Source organism: Phaseolus vulgaris, chromosome 8 (assembly GCF_000499845.2).
Source record: "Phaseolus vulgaris cultivar G19833 chromosome 8, P. vulgaris v2.0, whole genome shotgun sequence".
In the NCBI taxonomy this organism is placed as follows: domain Eukaryota; kingdom Viridiplantae; phylum Streptophyta; class Magnoliopsida; order Fabales; family Fabaceae; genus Phaseolus; species Phaseolus vulgaris.
In genome coordinates this window covers 866362-888801 of record NC_023752.2, presented here as the reverse complement: position 1 = coordinate 888801, position 22440 = coordinate 866362, and the positions used below count along the sequence as shown (strand labels likewise).

At 30.1% G+C, this 22440-nt stretch overlaps 2 protein-coding genes across 8 annotated transcripts; one reads left to right on the top strand and one right to left on the bottom strand.

Annotated features, from left to right (window-relative positions):
* Positions 1–9089: 9089 nt before the first annotated feature.
* On the bottom strand, positions 9090–10856 carry LOC137823347 (heavy metal-associated isoprenylated plant protein 21-like). Of its 4 annotated transcripts, none has more exons than XM_068628443.1 (4): positions 10661–10844; positions 10444–10519; positions 9634–9934; positions 9090–9476 (listed from the first exon to the last, which is right to left on the bottom strand). In XM_068628443.1, the coding sequence occupies exons 1-3, from the start codon at positions 10727–10729 to the stop codon at positions 9642–9644; spliced, it is 438 nt and encodes a 145-aa protein (XP_068484544.1). In that variant the 5' UTR covers positions 10730–10844; the 3' UTR covers positions 9090–9476; positions 9634–9641. The 4 variants fall into 4 exon arrangements, with proteins under 4 accessions (XP_068484544.1, XP_068484542.1, XP_068484541.1 ...); XM_068628441.1 differs by having other exon boundaries at positions 9371–9476; positions 10444–10515; positions 10661–10856; XM_068628440.1 differs by lacking the exon at positions 9090–9476 and having other exon boundaries at positions 9588–9934; positions 10444–10515; positions 10661–10853.
* A 3947-nt stretch (positions 10857–14803) lies between these two features.
* On the top strand, positions 14804–21974 carry LOC137823346 (phenylalanine--tRNA ligase, chloroplastic/mitochondrial). 4 transcript variants are annotated; one of them, XM_068628439.1, is made up of 13 exons: positions 14804–14933; positions 15169–15240; positions 15708–15783; positions 16087–16421; positions 16832–17022; positions 18226–18432; positions 18510–18627; positions 18965–19041; positions 19274–19453; positions 19607–19651; positions 20168–20272; positions 21359–21472; positions 21571–21974. In XM_068628439.1, the coding sequence occupies exons 4-13, from the start codon at positions 16214–16216 to the stop codon at positions 21619–21621; spliced, it is 1296 nt and encodes a 431-aa protein (XP_068484540.1). In that variant the 5' UTR covers positions 14804–14933; positions 15169–15240; positions 15708–15783; positions 16087–16213; the 3' UTR covers positions 21622–21974. The 4 variants fall into 4 exon arrangements, with proteins under 4 accessions (XP_068484540.1, XP_068484537.1, XP_068484538.1 ...); XM_068628436.1 differs by lacking the exon at positions 15708–15783; XM_068628437.1 differs by lacking the exon at positions 15708–15783 and having other exon boundaries at positions 14874–14928.
* Positions 21975–22440: the final 466 nt, after the last annotated feature.

Below are 22440 nucleotides of genomic sequence, written 5' to 3'. Positions count from 1 at the left end.
ATCTTGGTTGTTAATTAGATACCAATTTAGAAACTATTTAACAATAATATAAACTAATCTAGAAACCAAAATTTCTTTTAGTTTCTAAAATGGTCTCTAATTTAGTTACTATTGCAACGAATTATTTTTGTCTCTAAAAATTGGTTTCTATTTTATGATTTTCTTGTAGTGTATATATAAAGAGGCAAGTGAACAAATCAATTTTAAAAAAAAAATTAATTTGTTTTACAAAGTATAAAATAGTAAATATAAATTTATCCGAGATGTAAAAGGCTTTGATTACATAGAAACTATTATTTTAGTTTATGCATTGAATTTTATTTAATTGAGCGATTAAGGGAATCTTACAGTCTAATTTGTGTGTATTTCAATTTATAATATACGAATAGCAGCAAGTTTCAACATAGAGGCTCACTTTAAGATTTTTTTTATTTTGAATTAAGAATGGATAAAATATTTTTTTATTAAAACAATAGGAGAAAGAGTAGGAAAATAGTAAAAATGTTGAAACTAGTTGGTAACTCAATTATTTGCAGATACGGCGTCGCTTTACTCTCTCAGCCCAAGCCCATAGGAGATGGTGTAAAAGTCCACATACCAAATCACACAAGGCCCAAAATTCTCATAAAATCAGCTGGATCAAGAATAGCCCATGGGCCCTAAAGAAAATATCCTATTTTATTGCATATCAAGGGCGTTTCTTCCCGCACCCTCACATTCTTCGATATACCGAAATTACCCTTCATAATTTTGGATGATTTGAGAATAAAGATTCCATAATCTGGAATAAGAATGTTTTCAAAATAAAAAATCCAAAAACAAACAATCATTCCAAAACATTATTTCAATAACACATTTTTATATTTCTGGTAAATCCAAAATTCATAAAATACTTTTTAAAAAATATATTCCAGAAATATTATGGAAAAAGTAATCTAGAAATATTTTTAAAAGGAATAAAAAAAAAAGGAGTGCAGAAAGACATTTATTAGGGTGTAGGAAGCAACACCCCCTATCAATATATCACTCGAACTCTTTAAGAACCAACACTATACAGAACAATACACGTTTGGAAATTTCTTTTGCACCCTCTTCACTTTTACACCTTCATAAATATGAAAATTTTACTTTATCGTTTTGATTATTAAAAAAAAAAACTTTCAAATTACACCGTCTAAAAAATTTCTTAATTATTTAATATAAAAAAAAATTTACTAAAAAAATTTGCACAATTTATTACTCGAAAGTAATGATAGTTTATCAATATGTTATTCTCTAAATTTTTAGAAATGCATTTTCATAACATAAAATCAATATATATTAAAATGAACAATGTAAAATAATGGACTTAATATTAAAATAAATGTTAATTTAAATTACTCTTATAGATGAATTTATTTTTTTAATCATTTTCATTATTATTTATTTAACTTAATTTCCCAGTTGAACTATTTTTTTATTCTTTTTTCTAATTTAATATCAGGATTAAATCTTTAACTCATTTATACTGATTTGAGTCTACTCGGCATTTTAAAAAAGACAATAGAGATACTCACCCTCAACTTTAAGTATATTTGACCAAACATATTTTAAAAAAAGAATAATAAAAATTAATTTTATGAAACATATCATATTTTTTCAGTGTCGTTTAATTTTTATCGTTACATATTTGTTTAAATGTTTGGTAGTTGATATTACTTTAAATTAAATTATTGTTGTGTATCATCAACTATTTTTTTATTTTTTTCAAAAAGCTGTAATTAACTTTTATTTAATTTATATCAATGTGTGTGTATATATATATATTGATTGATTGAAGTTTCTTAAAACGTCTTATATTGAAACAAAATTGAGTTTGAACTGCTTGAAAATAAGTTATATAAACTCACAAAAACAACTTATGAGTTGTTATCACTAATAAATTTACCCTCATTTTTTCTTAAATGATTTTTTTTAATAATTCTAAGCAATTATTTTTTAATTTAAGCTTAGTTATTCATAATAATATTTATTGCTTCATCGAGTAAGATAGTGTTTTTATTCTTAATGCTGAGTTGCTAAAAAAAACTAAAATGTTTTTTAAATAATTTTGAAAGTCTCACCGAAGACATGTAGACATGTCCAATGGAAAAATTACGTCTAAGCAACTCAAAACAACTTTTATGCATCGCGCTGGAGATGCTTTTAGTCATTAAAAAAATGTAAGGAGAAATTAATATTAGAGGTTAAGAATAAATCTAACTAGTTTACCAAAAACAGATAGACATTTCTGAAAAGGAATTGATAATTGGAATTCAAGCTAAGAATATTATACTTTAATTTTGTAGAGTTTTTGTTATCATTTAATTTTAGTTTTTTTTCTTCGAGATTTCAGGTTAACAACTAGATAATATATAAGTGGATGCAAACTTATTTTATAAATTGGTTTTGAAAGGTTAAGTTAAACTTAAAGTCAATTTTTTAAGATATCAAAGTCATTTATTTTCATGAAAATTTCTTGAATTTATCAATCATAATAAATAATCACACGTACGAGTTGACAAATATTGATATAAAAAATTATGTTTCATAGTATATAAGTGTACAAACTTTACTTATAAATCGGTTTTGTAATGTTAAGTTATAGGCTTAAAATTGCTTATTGAATTTTTTTTTATCAGCAATAAAAAATAAATAAATGGAAACCACTTCATGGGTGGTTCAACCCTTATGCTAGCGTCTTACCAACCTCCAACCAAGGAACACCTTCTAACTTATATAAGGAACAATCAAACCAACTCAAGAAAACATTAAACAACCAACCTCATACAATCCACTGGGTTCAAAACCCAGTTGGGGTACGTAAAGGAATTACAAGAGGACTTTGCAAAAATTCAAGACCAAACATTTACTTGTACCAGTGCAAATACCTCGAACGCATCTACCACGCTCCTGTCGAAGGTCACCGAGTTCCTATATTTGTTGTTGTTCTTTTCCTACTTAAATAAAAAGAAGTAAATCTTTACTAGTTTATGTGAATTTGACTGCCACTCACTATTTTCTTAAATTATTAAAAGAACAAGTTTAAAAACAAAATTAGTTTTGACACAAAGGTAAGCTTTCAACAGTTCCAGAATCAATCAAGCTTTTCATCATGAAAACAACCAAACACAAAGTCAGATTGCCATTTTGTCCATGACAAGTTTCAACTTAAGATTCTAAACCAAATAATGTTCATTTCTTCCAATCAACTCCCCATGATTATTTTAGAACAAATACATGCAAATTTGGAGTGGAAATAAGGAATTTATCAGTTTGAGGGAGGCAAAGAATATCAGTTTAAATACGCAATCTTTGTCTGATATCACAACTATTCTGTCTCCCCAATTCATCTAATCATTCTATCAACGATAATATCCATGATTTTGGTTAATGGTAATGGGAATTTATTCCTTTTAAAAGATTTTGACAAGGAGATCTCTTAACATTGTTTCTATTGCATTGTAGTACTAGCAGATACAATAAACCACAAATTTAATAATATGAGTTTTTTTTTTTTTTTATCAACAATAAAAAATCAATAAATGAGAACCAAATAATATGAGTTAAGATGGAAAAAAAAGGAAACAAGAATAAATATGATGTAAATTGCAAGTGACCCTATTTTTATATGTCATAATCAAATACAAAATGTTTTATTTCTCTCTCAAAAGTATATTATGATGTTTTGAAGTGACATTAGGATTGAAAATAAACTTACGTAAGAGTAAGCTAGATGGAATATAGGTTCAAACTAATCAATTGAACATGTATGTTCATTGATGATGCTACCATGGGGATACATATTGGAAGAATCCAAGAAAAGTGAGGATGAGAAGTCATAATTCTTAAAATTAGGAAGAAGTTTTCTCAATGAAAAGTTAGGTACTTGTCTTTTGATGAAAGGATGTGTTTGCTTAAATATGTCATTTTTCTCTACCCTTATTCATTTTTTTTATATGTTTGCTTAAATATGTCCTAAACGAGATTAGAAAGATACAAAGACTATTTCTTTTGGAAGAAAAAAAAAATAGCTTGGGTGAAATGGACAAGAATATGTAAAACAAAGGTATTAGGAGGGCTAGGCTTAAAGAATATACAATTGTTTAATTATGCACTTGTAACCAAGTGGAAATAGAGGCTAGCAAGAGATAATGAATTATGGAAAGAAATACTAAATATAAACATGCGGATTGGAAGATGTTGAATAAGAAATCTCAAAGACAAGAATGAACCGGTGTGGTGGAAAGATCTAAAGAAAATATCTAGATCAGGGAATCAACTTGGGTGGTTTGATAAAAATATATCATGGCAGATAGGAAAGGGAACTAAATTCATATTTTGGGAAAATAGGTGGAATGAGGATATCTCTCTCAAGGATAAATTTCTTAAGTTATATAAAAAAATTCTTGTAATAAGTCTGCTAAGGTGTCAGATATGGAAGTATGAATCAACAATAGATGGGAATTAAAAATGACGTGAATTCGAGTGTTTTAATTAGAAATAGCAATGTAGGACGGACTCTACAGGTCATCCCGTAGCCCGATGGGAAAAAATGCAGGGCAGACTGACTTTATTAATCCGTTGGCTCACTTAAGTTCGTCCAACATAACCCACAACCTGTGCGGGTTAACCCGCATAATATTTTATTCATTCAATTCAATTCTGCATCCAATATTATTGAAATGAAAGAACAACAATTATGTTTTTGAAGTCAACACAAGATCACATTTAATTAAGGTAGCTTCTTAGTAGCTTAAACAATATTTTATTTTATTTTTTCTTATTCATGAAAACATGTATTGACATATTTATTTGATGTAGATGTTAATCATATGTTTATTTATTTAAATTTAATTGTCAAAGGTAGACTCATGAAGTGCAACAAAGATATAAAATATTAAAATTTAAAATAATATACATTAATATATATATATATATATATATATAAAAGAAGGTTTTGCGGACAAATGAAACCAACATGCAGTTATGTGAGACGGACCAACCCAACTCATTTTTTTTAGACGGGTCAACCCACATTGTTATTTCTAGTTTGAATGAGAATTATCTCGAATTAATACTCATATGAGAGAATTATCACAAAATGAAAAAAAAAAAAAACAGGAAGAAGACATATAGTGTTGAAGAAAGATGAATGTAGAACCTATATTAGACCAACTTATAAATGTCTTAAAGGGTAATTATGATGGTGAGTACTTTCTTGAGCCTAATATTGAAAATAAAATCAATCCCAAGTGTTTTACACTTGATTAAAGGGTACATAGATTAATGGTGGTAAGGGTACACAGAACACATCTTAGTGGAGGAAGGGTATTTTGTAAATCTCACAAGTGAATAAGGACAAAACAATCTTTGATATGCGGTTGAAGAGTTACAAGAGGGATATTTTGTATATAGTAAAGTTGCAATATATTATATATTTTTTCTTTGACAAAAAAAAAGTCCCCAATTCTTATGCTCCAACTCTATAAGAATCACTCAAGGATTTGCTCCAATCACTGATTTCGATATGTTCCCTGTCATATCAGAATGTAATATTGTTCCCATAAATAGCTAGCAAGACTTTTGTTCTTCGTGCTTATATATATTATTACGTATGTGTATACATCACTTGTATCACTTTCCCATCTTTCAGTAAAACATGAAATTCGGAACACCATCTCATGGCCGTGAGTGATAATTCGTGCGTGAAACAATATATTATGAATGGTTTGATAACGATTCGATAACGAATAATCTGATAAGTTCAATAAACAATCACTAAATCATTAAAATAGACGTTCAATGACTCTGATACCATATTAAGAAGTGAACTTTAAACCTAATTCAACCTTATAAAATCGATTTATGAGGTAAGATTTGTATCTATAAAGAATGAAATGTTTCAATCTCTAATGCACCTTTAACTTATATGAATGATAACTTGTGTAGATCGTGTTCTCAGCATTCTGTAACTCATTAATTTTGTGAAAGTACATATATAATATGATGCAGAAAACAAATCTAACCAAAAGGTTGGTTCTTAATTAGTGGAGTTTTTATACGTCAATCAAAAACATGTTATGGAAAAGTTGAGTAGAAGAGGCCCTTTAGCATGCAGAAGAAGCTTGTTTTAGAAAAATGCCTCCATTTTGAAGGGTTGAGGTCTTTATGAGAGCTACCTTTTGGCATTAGTTATGAATAAAGTAATGATGGGTTGGTGTTTATTATGATGCAAATTATGCAAGAGGGGATACGGTAGAACAAAAATGGTCAAAAGGGAGAGTGATTATTAAGTTGGAATATATATTTATGGTCATGGCTACTTATAAAAGGGTGGAATATATTTGCTTAGTAGCTACCAAAGCAAAGCATTAAATAAAGGTTTCTTTAGCTTCTCTTTTGTATTTGGCTGGTCCTCATCAACTAAATGCCTCCATCAGATAAGATTACCATTACAACATATCAGATTCAACTACAGTGTTCTCCTTATTGGTGCTGCCTGCATTACACTGTTATCTTCCATTAAAGTCAAATTTCAATCATAGAGGGATCTGTGTTCTACAATATTGTGAGATATATATAAGATTATTATGCATAACTTCAGTCGTCAGCTGCAAGGAATGGATGTCAATCATTGCTTATACTCTTAGATCAATCTTGTTTCTTCTCCAACTCTACATACCAATTTCATTCATTCTCTTTTCCTAATTTAATAACTCAAAAAATAGAATTGTATCGGTTCAAACCAAATGGTTTTGGAATGTCTCGATATCCGATATCAATGGATCGAAATGTTTAAATACATTAAGATTAAACTATGATTAACAAGGTTAAGCCATATGAAGAGCTAGTTAATCATCATTCATATATTAATCTCGACTTAATATATAGTAATAAGACTCATCACAACTATATAAATAGGTACAACAATCAGACAATGTACATCATCATTATTATGTATTTATCGTACTGAATATCGAATATTTACTTGAATGAATGTCGAAACGTCTTTTGTAAGTACCCTTTAAATCGAGAGACGAAAATAATGAACAAGGAGCGAAAACAAGAAAAATTCAACCAAAACAAGTGAACTGACAGAAGAAGCAAGATAATATCAATCGAAACGAAAGAATCAATTATTCAGCTCATAAAATATTGTCACAGTCTTTTATTTTATACAACAAAAATAATTATAATTATTATATTTCCTAATTCTGATTGGGACATTCTCACTGCAATTTACATCATAAATAAAAAAAAGACAGTTTTCTTCTTTTTATGTGATGTGTGATCTCCAAATATGTTATGTATTATCCAATTCATCATAAACCATGTATAGGGTTATAACTCTTTGTAATGTATACATTAAACCTACTACTAAGTCAATATATAATTCATAATATTTTTCAATCTAAAGCGATTTTCTGTTTCCTAAAAAAAGTGATTCTCTACAACATGCTGAGCCACTTAAAAAATAATATATGATCAGATTCAACGTTTCCGTCGAAATAAGTGGAAGTTTGCATAACTAAAAATTGATTATTTCTATAATATTCTCTTTCCCGAACATGCACCATACTTCTTATCTACGTAACTAAGTAACCTCACTTATAAACCCTAAGTTAGTGACTGCATATTCCCTGTAGTATTTTTATGATAACCATTGATGTTTACTTCAAAATAAATAACTCCCTTCAATACTTTTATTTATTATTAATTACCTATATCTTAGATTACACAAATCATTTTTTAATCAGCAATAAATAAATGGGAACCATTTCAGGGGTGTTCTAATCCTTATACATAGAGTTAGCGCCTTACCAACCTCCAATTAAAGAACATCTTCCAATTTAAATAAGGAACAACCAAACCAACTCAAAAAAGCATTAAACAACCAGCCTTATACAATCCATTGGATTCAATACTCCAACTTGGATTCAAAACCCAGTTGGAGTATGTAAAGGAAGATTACACAAATCTTAGTAATACACTTTATTATAACCACTTACAAAGTCATTTACACCCTGATAGAGAGACAGACTTTAAAAAACAATGAGAAATCATGCTAGGGATGCTTATCTCAAAATATCTCTACTTATAATACATTATATAAAATAAATTAAATAATTGAGTTATGCACTTCATAAGTCTATTTTAAATAGCTTATTGCAGAAGTAATTAAACTTTAACTTACCTTCACAAACAACTATAGATCTTGTATAAATGATTTGTTTTTGTTTGCAACACATTTTTAATCGATTAAAAATATATGTATGCATTTTATTAAATGACATCATTAAGGTCTTTTGCTACCTTACAGAGTCTCTAAATCATGAATATTTAGTTTGTTTTAAAAGCTATATTATGCGTTATATGTTGAAAAGAGAGTAAAGTAAAAATAATTTAATTAAATCATCCCTGAAAAAAAAAACAAAAGACTTTTAGAGAAAAAGGAGAATAAAATGTACGTAGCTGGAAAAAAAAAGAAAGTGAAAGAGAGAGAAGGAACCTTCTGGGATTCAACGGATAAAGTGATCCCAAAAACTTAAGAATAAGTAGTCCACTTGCAAACATTTTTGCAAAGTATTACAACATGATAACAACTTTATCACTACAAAGATTATTGCAAAAAACAACAATGATTGTTATGTACAACACCATGTAATAATCTACAATCATTAAGAGAAAATACGTGGTTATTGTTCAATTCTCCTAATCAACTAACATTAATACTTACAGTGGTTTTTCTGGGAGTGAAAACCCTATTTAGGGTTACAATAATAGTTGCTTTTTTATATTATAAGTGTATAAATGAAAATAAAAATTAATTGAAAAGCAAATATAAATATATAGCATGTATGAAATATAATTATACATAGTCAATTAAATTAGAGTTTAGTGTACGGGCAGCAAAGTGAAATAAAAATCTGTCTTTTTATTTTTCATAAAAGTTATATGTTGTCTTATTCCAAAAGCATGCATATATATATATATATATATATATAATGTACCATATATATATATATATATATATTCAATCCTTATCCTTGTTTTTGAATACATAGTCCTTTACCTGACATGTTATGATGCTTTATACAGTGAATAATTTTTGTAAAAAGGTATAAGTGAATACACATTGGATTAATGGGGAGTTAGGAGTAACAGTATTCGAATTGTCTGTGGTAGGCAGCAAGAATCAAATTCCCTTCAACACCTTTCGAAAATGATTTCTGATATTTTAATATACCTTCTAAAGTTTGATTGCACTCCAGCGTTTTTCAGTTTCCACGAAGTTTCAATAATTGAGGCTAGCTATAGGTACCATGGCAATTCAGAGTTTTTGTCCCAAAGCACATTCACAAAAGTAGAAAAAGGGTGTGTGTACTATACATTCATTCATTGACCCTTCTGCATCACACTTCCAAGCACCAAGTGTAAAGAAAAAGCTGCTAGATCTACGATAACAAGAGCCGTGTGGTGTGAGATCACAAATTCTTAAATATGTGTAAATTGAAAAGATGTTCATGTTGTCAAGTAAAGAGTGGTGGAAATTCAGTTGTATGATATCAGCTAATAGTTTCTCCTTTGTGTCAGATATTAATTGTTGCTTACATTATATATTACATGATGGAGCATGCATTTACGTTGTCTTCACTGAAAAGGGACATGAATTTCTCTTCTGTCTCAGCAGAAGGTGTAAATGATTGCATGTTGCGAACATAGCCAGAGGGTGCCCTTTTGTCATACACCCCAGAGGCATGAGGATATGTCACCACATGCTGTGGAACATAGGGCCAAAACTCAGCTCTTTTCTTCCCAGTTCTCTTTACCCTATTCAACACCTTGTTTGGATCAACACAACCATTCACTGTCACCCTGCTTTGCTTTCGGTTTATCTCCACAGATTTTACTCCTGCAACATATTGCACACACCATCATTAACCTTCAAGTCAAATCTGATTCACATAATGCACATTTAAGATGTGATTTTGATTTTTTTATCATTAAGAAATAACCCATATAAAAGCTCTGAGATGTCCTTACAATACAACACAACACCTTCTATCTGACTTTTCAAAACTAACAGTTAATTTGTTTTCCCTTTCTATATTTGCTTGCTACAACTCACATAACTCAAAAGCTTAAGAAGTATATGTAAAGTACTAAAATGTTCTTTACGAAAGCATGAAAATTGTACATGTGCAGACCTTGAACTGGAATTCAACTTTAAGAGGATAAGAATTCAAATTTGATCTCAAAACCCATTAGGGTTAACTTAGTGGTATAAGGAGTTTAGTAGATAGTTAGTGTGAGATTTTAGGTCAGCCACCATTGCTGAAAACATTATTCAACACATTATATATGCAAGGTATCTAATATGTGTAGATATCAAGTAATAAAAGTTGGATTAGAAGTTGGAACCTTTCATTTTGGCTACTGCATTTCTGACTTTTCGTTCACAGCCATCACAGTCCATCTTGACTTTGATCTCAACTGTCTAAAACGAAGAGCAACATATATATGAGGATGAATGATATATAATATAAGTAGCTGCAACAGCTAGAAATGAAACTTGGGAAGTTAGAAAAGTGTGGAGGGAGAAGGTGTTGTGGCACGTGAAAATTAAAGGAAACCCTACCTGCATTGTTTTGATCTTTCTGCTTGGAACTGTGCAAAAGTTGGAGATGATGTTGGTAAGTGCACCCATTTTCCTTTCCAAAAGGTAAAGGGCAAAGATGGGGAGATGAAATGAGTGAGTGAGAGAGAAGACAAAGGCACAAATCAAACATGAGGGCGTGGTGTTTATATAGAAACTAAAAGATTCACATGGTGAGAAGGTTGAACTTCCAAAGTGGTGTCTAGAAGTGTGCTAGTAACAAGTTCATCTTAAAAAGTGGAGTGACGAATCATTTATAAACTTTTTCTTTAAAATTTCATCTGAATTTGGTTTAGGGTTTATGGTAGTTTGATCTGGTTTAGTTTACTGATTTTATGGAAAATTCTTGTTTTTAAGAGTAGTTTGATTAATTTTAAAGTAGTTTAATTAGTATTTTGTTACCTAATGAATATATTGATTTACTCGTGAAATGATTGATATTTATTTATTATTATTGATAAAAAAAATGGTTAAAAGGTTAAACTTTAAAGCGGTTTCTAGAATATTAAATTATTAAAATAAACAAAAAAATGTAGTGGACATAGGTGCCCATAAAGCTAGATTAGTGGTTTATAAGAAGAACATGGAAGATATATGCTTTAAAATATGGTCTTGTGGTGCCATGTTCTATTGAAAAAATAAACACTTGTTTAAAATCCACGCAGAATTATAAAAAGTGATTTTTGGCTGTCTTCCTTTTCTGTCAATGATAAGAATGTCTTGCTTTCCAACATTCCATACATTGATTCAAACTTATACGTTGAGATTTTTTTTGCAACGCATCATTAATTGTTTTTTATCATATAATAAAATAATATTTTGATTTGGACATCCTAAAATAATTTGTATTTTAATCAAATAACTTTTAAACTCAAATATTTGTTGAAAAATTAAGTACGACTAGTTAGTTTCACATTAACTAAGAAAAAAAAAAGAAACTTAAGATTTAAGTTACATTACTTTCACATTATGGCTATAAAATATGAACCATATTTCTAATATTTTAAATTGATAGAAACAAATAACCATGGTTTAGTATTAAATTGAAATTCATATTAACTTTTGAATTTAATAAAAAAATCACAGCATATTAGAATTTAATTTGACCGAAACACTTATTATTATTATTATTTTTTCTTTATGAATATTCTTTTTAGTAATGTAAAATGTTTTATATTTTCATTCAGAAAAATGGCGTTAATATAATTTTTGAATAGTTATTGTAAAAATGAACAAAATTATTGTAAATAATACTTTGCAAAATTAGATGTGGTGTAAAAGTGTGTTAAGTGTGAATGCATAACCTATTTTCTTTCTTTACAACACGTTGTCTTAAAGGACACACCTCCCATCCCAACAAGTACAATAAAGTACGTGTCTAAACAACACAAGTATGTTCTCTATGACAACACTAGTATGAGAAACGAAGATAAAAAAAATGTTCATTATAAAGTGAAAAAAAAAGTTGGTAAGAGAAAGCAAAGATAAAAGAAATTCTTTATCATAAAGTGAAAAAAAGTTGGTAAAAAACAGTTTATAAAATACGATGTTCAACAGTACGTGTAAGTTTTATTATTGTGGAAGAAGATGAAAACATTAGAATCTAACAACAATCATATAGCAGTTAACCATTTTCAATCATTTTCTATTTTTTATAGCAATACAAACTTTAAAAAAAATAAACAATAAATATAAAATATTTAACCTACGTGTGTGTATATATATAATTTTTAAATAATATTATTTTAAAGGTGTTATTAGAAATAAATGTTAAGGTTATATTTAAACTTGTGAAAGAGTTGGAGAAAATATTTAAAGAAAAGAATTAAAGGAGGTGTATAGTGTTTGAGCTCAATTTGGGTTAATTATAATGAATAAGAATGATGAATAAGTGAAAATTGGTTAATAGATGTGATATATAGGAATGTTATATATATTGAGTGAACATAAAATTTCCAAAGTTAGTTATATTATTTACCCTCCAATAGGAGAGGAGAATATTTGACCAACCTAAAGTGCAAAGTGGCTATAGCTTTCAAACCCTAAAAAATAAGGCAAAAAGAAGAAAAGGAGTATTCAACCCCACATGCTTAACACAACACAACCAAACATCAAAATTCTCTCCTCACTTCCAACACTTTCCTTTTTTCTTCCATCACATTCATTCCCCAATTTTTCAATTTCAATAAGTCCTTTTTAATAAAATATAAAAAAAAATATTTTCTCTTAACTTTTATATTATTATTGGAAAAAGAATAATTTCCATGCCAATCATTTTCTTTTTCTTTTTTGCTTTTGTAGGTGTGGAAGGGCTATGGATTTCTTTTGTAAAATAAGGTCAAATTTAGTTTTGTAATTTAGAACGGTCCTAACATCAGTGTTGAGGTTGTATCAGTGTTGAGGTTGTACAACACTTGGTGTAGAACGATTATGTTTAGATAGCTGGAATGTTAAAGAAGTCCAAGTCTAATGTATCTTAGGTGATAAGATTTTCTTGATTTTTATATAAGGGTTGAGACACTCCTAAAATATCCTCTTTTAATTTATTTATTTATTGTTGATAAAAAAAAATATTGCATGTTGGAGATCCCACATCGATTAGAGATGAAGACAATTCATTATATATAAGTGGGTGCAAACCTCACCTCATGAGTTGGGTTTTATGAGGTTGATTTAGGCTTAAAGTTCACATTGTAATATGGTATCAAAGTCATTTAAAGTCTATCTTAGTAAATGTTTGTTTGATTTTACGAAGACAATTCATTGTATATAAGTAGGTGCAATCCTCAACGCATGAGAGTTGATGTTTTGTTATATAATTTATCTACCTCTATTAGAGTCTCTTCTTTTTAGAGTCCTCTTCTTTTAATCATAACAATTGTTGCATTTTTTTAAATTCTTTTTTGTGTGAGCTTTTAGTTAATCTTGTCACCTTCATTACTTTAATGCTATATTTATTCAAAATCACTTCATATATATATATATATATATATATATAATTTATTCTTTTGTAATGTTTGTTTAGAATAAAACTTAATAAAACTAGATTAAATACCCTAAATTAAAATGTTAGTTTAATAAAACTTAATATAAATAGTGGAATTCTCAAAAATCCATTTGTAGACAAACTATAGGTTAGTTTTTTTTTTTATTATTTCATTTGTCCTGTTTTTCTTGCATCCAATGTAAAGTTTATTGGGAGGCAAAGTAAGTATTAACGTTGAATTGAATTGTGTTTATTTTATCACCACTTTTTCTATTTATTAATATAACTAGATTTTGTCAAAGTAGTAATTAAATTAGATAAATTCCAAAAGAAATTATTTTGCTGAAAAAAATATACACACATAGTGTCTATTTGTTGTCAAACAAACTTTAGTGTAATAAAAATGGGAGAATTTCGTCGTTAAAAAAGTAAATGAACATGTTCTCTCTTGCTTTAACGATGACGCTTTTGGAATTATCTTACTTGAATAAAAAATCATATTTAAATGAAAATAATGTTGTTTTATTTATTTAAAAACAAAAATGACATAAACATTATATAACGACTTTCAAACATTTCAAAAAAACTCAACCAACTTATTTTGCCAAGTTAAATATAGTTAACAAGTTTAAAAACCCACTCATTACTACAAAATCAAATAGATTAAAATCTTTTAAAAAAACACCTACAAATTTATTTATTAGTTTTTATCATATCTCTAACTGAAACTATTTCCATTGTATACCTCACTAACCATTTAAAAATACATACTATTACTAATTTAGTTTCAAACTAATTTTCTCAAACACAAAAGTTACATAACCACTTAAGAAAAAGCACAAATTGATTTTTCATTATATATATATTTTGTTAACATTTTACTATGTATACATTATTTAAAATTTGTTATTATAAAACATTTTGTATTATAAATTTTTCCCTTTTTGCTGTTCTATTTTCCATTTAATTTTTTGAAATGTTAAATACCAGTATGAATTTTTCATTTAATATTTCTAAACCAAATATCAGATAATCTATGAAAATTACAGCAACAAATTAAACACGACAGAAAGAGACATAGAGGGATAAGAGTGTGTGGATAAAATAAATGAATAAAATAGCAAATTTATCCGAAAAAACGAAAAGCGGGTGGGGCAAGAAGGCCCGATAAAAAAACGGGTCCAAAGTTCTGAACCATAGCTATTAGCTACTCTTACATTACACACTGCACTAACGACTTTGCACAACAACCACCATTTCAACGGTGAGGTGAGTTTTCCGGTGCTTTTCTTCTTCCATGTTAGCCTCTTATCTTTCTTACGCTCAAAACTCAATTTCGTCAAAACCAATTCTACTCTGAAACCAAACGCGTACACATACACAGTAACTGCACGTTGTGAAGTTTCCTTCAGAAGTCGATTTCTGCGAAATTTTGTTACAGATTGTTATTTTCATTTAAAGAATAAATGTTGAGTGGAACCCTAACTCTCAATCAATTGAACAGGCGCAGCTGCAGTCCGCTTCGACAGATCCTCTATTCGTCGTTCTCGAACCTGCAAAACACAATTCATTGCTGGTGAGTTTTTAACTCTTTGATTAGGTATGTCTACCTTTGTGTGCTTGTTGTATTCTAATGTGTAAGAATGGATAACGCGGTTCATTGCAGCTTTTTAAATTGTTCTGAAATGGATTTTGCTTGCTTGTTTGTCTGTTTGTTATAGCTAATAAAAGGAAGTTGGATGGAGGACTAAAGTATCGTAGATGTTTAGCAAAAGTTGAGAACCTTTCCTAGATGATGTGTGAAAGGATACCTTGAAATTATTATTACAGAATGAAAATTAGAAGCATTTTAATTTAAATGTCCAACAAAAATATCCTAAAATTGATTCAGGCCCTAAGTGAAAAACGCAAATAAAACTGAATCATTATTAACAATTTTTTACTTTCCTTTAAAAGACATTTGTAATTTCCTTTTGTTTCTGTTTTAAGTATTTTAGGTTAGTGTCCATTATAATTTCTAAGCAAGTTTTAGTTTGTTTACAGTGCATTGTGTGTGGGATGAAATTGGTGCTTATCTATATGTTTTGAAGATGTTTCTGGTCCAAATACCATTATAAAGGTGAACACCACTTGAGTTTATAGGATTAAAATTAATTGTTGTGTTTTGTGTTATACTGTGTTATTGGGTGTGATTTTCTTTCATTTTATTTATTCGGAAAGCATACATGTTGACATCATAATGTTGGGGTTGTTGGTCTATGGTCTCTATTTGTTGTTAACCTCCTTTCAGAAAAAAAAATGATCAGTTTTCGATAGAAAAGAGGTTGAGTTGTGGATTTTTTCCTCTTAAATTGTGATATGGCCAAGTGACCATTTTGTCCATCTTGATTTATTTTGGCTAAATTGCGTTTTCTCTACTTAGCCTCCCTCCAGCGAGGCACTGGATTCTGGAGGATAAGAGCTTATCAAGAGTAGAGCTTCCTCGTAAAATCTGTTTCTGCCTACTGTCAAGTGCGCTTCAAATATAGCTGGTTAAGATTCTCAAGTGCATGGCAATGGTGATCTCTTCTGTTCATGCCACAGTATTTGCTAGGGCCTCTTTCTTTTGCCAAAGTAATGGCCTAAGAAGCTTTAGATCGTGTTTACCTTTCTCATCTTCAGCTGCTTCCGTTTCCACTCACAATCTTTCACAGAAGAAGTGGAGGCAGCCAGTGTCGTCAGTGTTGGATTTTGGTGGAGTCAAGATAAGCAGAGAAGGTACTTTGGGTATTACCTTTGGTTTTTCTTTTATATTTGAATGTTTATTGTCTCGTGATGCTTATTTGAGCTGTAATCACATAGTATGATCCACAGAAAACCTTCAAACTTGGTTCATGCACTAATATTCCCATTTTTCCCATTGTTTTGAATCACTATTTTTATGGTAATTTTTAAGGAGAATGTCCTAGACTGTTTACCTATTTTCACACTTTCTGCTGGTCAATGGCATTGAAGTCGTTTTATTTAATTTTCACATTTTGATGTAACTGCTGCTGTAGAGGTGACTGACATATTTTGGGCTGTGTATAATTTGCTTGATTTATTGACATTTTTACTTTCTACGTGAAAATTGTTCTTTGGTGTATACAATATTAAATTCTCATAATTTCTTATTTGTGGTCTTCTAGATGTGGTGAGGGATGATCCTACAAATAATGTGCCAGACAATATATTTTCAAAACTTGGAGTGCAGCTTCACAGGAGGGATCAACACCCTTTAGGGACATTGAAGAATGCAATATATGAGTATTTTGACACAAATTATTCAAATAAGTTCGAAAAGTTTGATGATCTTTGCCCTATTGTTTCAGTGAAGGAGGTATGAAAAATAAATTAAGGAGTTAGTTGTGATGCACTGATATTATTAGTTTTTTGTTACTCGGTTTCACGCTTGTTGATACACTATTTGCTACTTCTGCATTTAGTTCCTTCTAGATATATTCTGATTTTTAGTTTGAGTATTTCATGCCATTAAAGTTCTCTGTTTGTTACTTGATGTTATTTGAGTATTTGCAAGTTGCTTTTCTTCTGTAGGTAAAAAATATTTGTAGATTATCAGATTACAAATCTCAATTTTTAAGATCAATATACTTTGAGTTTAAATCCTCAAAAAGGCCTCTAAAAAAGGATAAATAAGTACTTTGAAAGTAATTGATACTAATTTAGTTTTGGATTTATTTTAATTACGTATGTTTATAATTCATATTATATATTATTTCTTTGATATGAACTTGCTCAGCTGACCGGTAAAGAAAACAGAGCTTTTGCTTTAGCATTAGTGGATATTCACATATGATCGACTCATTGACCTTATATTTTTCCTTCTTTTGCAATGCTTGTTTGAAACATGTTGCAGTTTTTGTTTGGGTTTGTGTGGCTTATAACATGCTTGGCAGCCTTTAAACAAATGACTCTTCTGTCCTTTCATGAAACTGCTTTTGATGAAATTATATCATTCTTCTTTCTTTTCTTGTACATGGTTTTGCCTTTGATCAAATGACTTCATTCTTCAGTAGTCTTTTATGATGCTATTTAGCCGGTATCTACAGATTCTTTAATCCTTTCCTTTTGGAAGGTTGTATAAAATAGTGGAAAAAGAGGGTTAAAGAAAGAATGCTATTCAAAAAGGTGACTATGGTAACATTGTTTGTAGATAACTGCATATATGAAACAAATATTAATGGTAGCTTTTGAGTATAATTTTTCTTTGTTTCTGATGCATCTACCATATTTATAGGTTGAATTGCAAGTTTCACAATCATATTCATTTGAACTAATGAAATTAATCATTGAAAACTTAGCTAAAAATACTACTATGTATTGTCAATATTACATTTTCAGCACAAGTAAAATGTGCCTCCTCAGCACTGCTAAAATGGTACTTCTAACCATTGTGTTTTATTGATTATCTTTTTGCTTATTGTGGTGTTTTGAACTATGTCGTTGGGTTTCTTTGTCACAATCTCCTTGTTGCAGAATTTTAATGAGGTCTAGGCTACTTACAATCTTTTTCTTGTTGCAGAATTTTGATGATGTCTTGGTTCCTGAAGACCATGTAAGTAGGAGCTACAATGACACTTACTATGTAGACCCTCAGACTGTTTTAAGGTGCCATACAAGTGCTCATCAGGCAAAATTATTGAGAAGTGGTTACACTCATTTCCTTGTTACTGGAGATGTTTATCGTAGGGATTCAATTGATTCAACTCATTATCCTGTCTTCCATCAAGTATGTCTCCATATGCAGTAACTAGTTTAATCTTATAAAAACTAACTGAATATAATTTTCTCTTTTTTATCATGCAGATGGAAGGCTTTCGGGTTTTTTCTCCAGAAGATTGGGAGGCATCAGGAATGGATGCCTCGTTATTTGCAGCAACAGACTTAAAGAAATGCCTTGAGGGTCTAGCAAGTCATTTATTTGGTATTTTGAAATGGCCGGTAGACATACTTCATTTTTAATTGCTGTATTTTGATAATTAACGAGGCTTTGTAAGATGAATTAGTTAAAGCAAAGAAAGTAATTAATTTAAATCTTTTAAATACTTCATCATTATTGCATATATATGCATGCATTTCCTATTGTTCAATACAAGATAAAAAAAACTCTTTAAAGTATTATTTAATGTAGAAATTTGCTTTATGACTTTTGACTTTGGACAAGAAATTATGTACACAAGGTGCCTAGTTATGAGCTTGTGATATTCCTTTGAAGCCGAGTATAACTGCTTATTAATAATTTTTCCCTTTTCCTGGTTCAGGTGCTGTGGAAATGCGCTGGGTGGATACTTATTTCCCATTTACTAATCCATCTTTTGAACTTGAAATATATTTCAAGGTATGCTATACATTTTTGTCTCTTCAAATACCGTGTTTATATGATTCCTGTAACTAATCATGTTGCCGATAAAAGTTATGCATTTAAAAGCACATCGGTGTTTGTTACACCTGTTATTTATTCCTACACTTGTTGTATTTATTTCTCTTCTTTCCTGTCATTTTCCCCTGAATTCTTCTGATTCTAGTTTTGTAACAGCATCAAGTAATGTTTAATATATCTTTTATTGCAGGAAAACTGGTTGGAAGTTTTGGGGTGTGGAGTGACAGAGCAAGAGATTCTGAAAAGAAATGGGAAACCTAATAGTGTTGCTTGGGCTTTCGGCCTAGGGTTGGAGAGGTTAGCTATGGTTCTGTTTGACATACCTGATATTCGTCTCTTTTGGTCAAATGATGAGCGATTTACCTCCCAGGTATTTCACGGATATGTTCAACAAGCATCCCTCAATATTGTCACAAATTTATGATTTAGTCATCTTGAGATCTGCAATGTTATTTGTTTAGTTCTTTTGTAATCTCGTCTCTAATGTTTTGCACATGCTTGCTTTTTATAATTTTATATACAGTTTTCCAATGGTGAATTGGGAGTCAAATTTAAGCCATTTTCAAAGGTAACATATACATGTTTAAATGCCTGCCTATCCTTGATTAATTTGTTATATTTTTTTTTCTAAGTATCTTCATGCCTAGGAATATCTCTTATTCTTATTCCTTAATATGTTCTGATATTGAAACTTGAAAGCTAGATGAGAAATATTCATGTAATTGAAATTTTGATGGTCTACAGTTAGCTGTTGACCTACATTTTTCATGGGTCATGTCATGACTCTGCTGCTTTACTATGTTAAAAGCCTGTCATGATTAGATTTGGATAGTTAGTTATTTTAAACTAAACAAATTTAGAGTATATTTTCTGCACCTTAGATTCTTGTGAAATGATGCCCATCTTCTATGTAAAACTCAGACAAGAAGGCATTTTAACTTAGTAATCTTTCAAGATCTTATCATTTATGTTCTCAGCATGTCTGACTGTTTTGATTTTTATCTTTAGTGCTGAAGAATTTATAAATGGACACATTGCTAAATATTGTGAGAACATTCTAATTCTTTTATGTTTATCTTTGAAGTATCCTCCATGTTACAAGGACATGAGTTTCTGGCTCAGTGAATCATTTACCGAAAACAATCTGTGCGAAGTGGTCAGAGGAATAGCAGGGGATCTCGTAGAGGAGGTACATCTTTGAATAATTTGGCAGAACTTCTTTGTGACACTAAAACATTTGTTTGCATTTGTAATTAGTGGCTTTCTTGCGTATGAAATTATCTGATCTAGTGTTGTTGACCAGTGTTTACAATATTTATGGACAGTTTGGTTTCGCAATAAATCACCAAATCACCATACCCATATTATAAGCCTGCTAAAATCATTCAACCAGAAGCTTAAAACTTCATTTGCCTCAATATTTTATTGGCCGAAATTAATATGAAAAGGAAAAACTGAGTTCTTCTTTAGGGAATAAGTTTTCAAACCAAAACACTAGAAATAGCCTTTACAATCAACATCTACAAAGGCCATAACATGTATCTTAATTCTATTATAGACTACATGGCAGCGGCTATACTGCTGGGTCAGATGAAGATTCCTTAGTGATGATGCATAATATGAAGAGTTTGAGATTAAGAAAAAGAAAGAGAAGAAAGAAGATAATCAAGGAGTTGCTGATGTGGCAGTTAGGAATGATTATAGGGAGAGGATGAAGGAGTGGGGAGGATTATTACGTATCTTTTCAGTTAGAATCCTCAGGGATGGGTAGAGACGATTATTCCTTTTTGAGGAGCATAGCTCCGGTTGTTCTTGTCCGAGAGCTTAGTCCCTTTCTGCATCTGATTGCTTAGAATATTTAGTTAGAGTAAACTTTGCCCATCTTTAATAGCATAACCTATCATCTGGGTGTTGTCTTTGGCTTCATACAATTATTCCCCAGTGAGTCCTCAGATGGATCTGATGGAACCACCACACACATTCCATTGTTTTTCACTTGGACACATCACATGTCAATATTCGTGGCTGACCACCACTGTTGTTTGAGGTTCTCTGAAATATTACTACCAGGAAGAAAATATTGAGCAAAAAGCGATCTTTTGTTTTCTTGTCCTTACTTGGCTTTTCAATTGTTTACCCTCGCAGTCTTTCTTTTCTTCTCTTTTTCTTAGATTAATCATTTAGCTTTTTAACATGGTTTTAATATCCTTCCCCTATGAGTCTGTACTAAGTTTGGTCCTTTTTTCTGTTTCTGTTTTTACTTCTCAAATTGCAGGTGCAATTAATAGACAATTTTACCAACAAGAAAGGAATGACCAGCCACTGCTATAGGATTGCATATAGGTCTATGGAACGTTCTCTTACTGACGAGGAAATTAACGATCTGCAGGTATTAAATATACTTAAAATGCTAGTGCAGTCATGATCTTGTTTTGTCATATTTTATTTTGAAAGCTACCAACACTTGTTCCCCCCTTGTCAATGCAGTGGAAAGTAAGAGAACAAGTGCAGAACAAATTGAATGTTGTCTTAAGATGAGCTTCAAATGCTTAAGAGTTTACAACTTTGCTGTGTTTGATCTCAATTTTTGTTAATGTATAGATGTTTTGCGTTCTTTCATAGCAACCGAGACAGATGTAATATTTAATTTCTGCAGTGAATATACACTACATTACGAGCCATAGCCAACCCTTCAGGAATCTGTATTCTCTATTTTCTGTATCTATTTTCCTTCTGAAATCTGTTTGTATGTTTCATAGCAGAGCACTTCTGTTACGATCTTACGGGAAAAATGAAAGAATTCCCGTTGTTGAACAGTGGGCTTGTGGATGATTGTGTATGCATGACCATTTATCAAAACTTTCTATGATGATAAGAAAATCTTAAATCAATTCTTTTGTTTAGTATACCACATCAAAGGGCAACGATGGGGCTTTGTATGATCATATGAATTGATATTGGACAATATCATCAGTTAGGTTCATGACATTAGAATACTTTTTTTGGTGCAATCAACTCATTTTGTCGCCTAACTTAAAAGAAAATCACGTGAAGCTAATTTATTTTCAAATTTGCTCAATGTACCATTTTCCTTTTGATTTCACTTATTACAAAACTGTCTAGTGTTAGGCTTGGTCTCAAATTTTTGATAAAAAAAATAGGTAACCAATGTAAAACTTCATTATGTCTTAGGTGATTTCACTCCCAATGACTCCATATTATCTGCTTCGGAATGTTTAGATATCTTTAGATTAACTTTTTAAACACTAATTATTGATTATAAAAATTGATTCTCCGATACTTCCACTCGTCTTTTGAAAGTGCAATAAAATAGAAGTTCTTTTGATTTGCATTCAA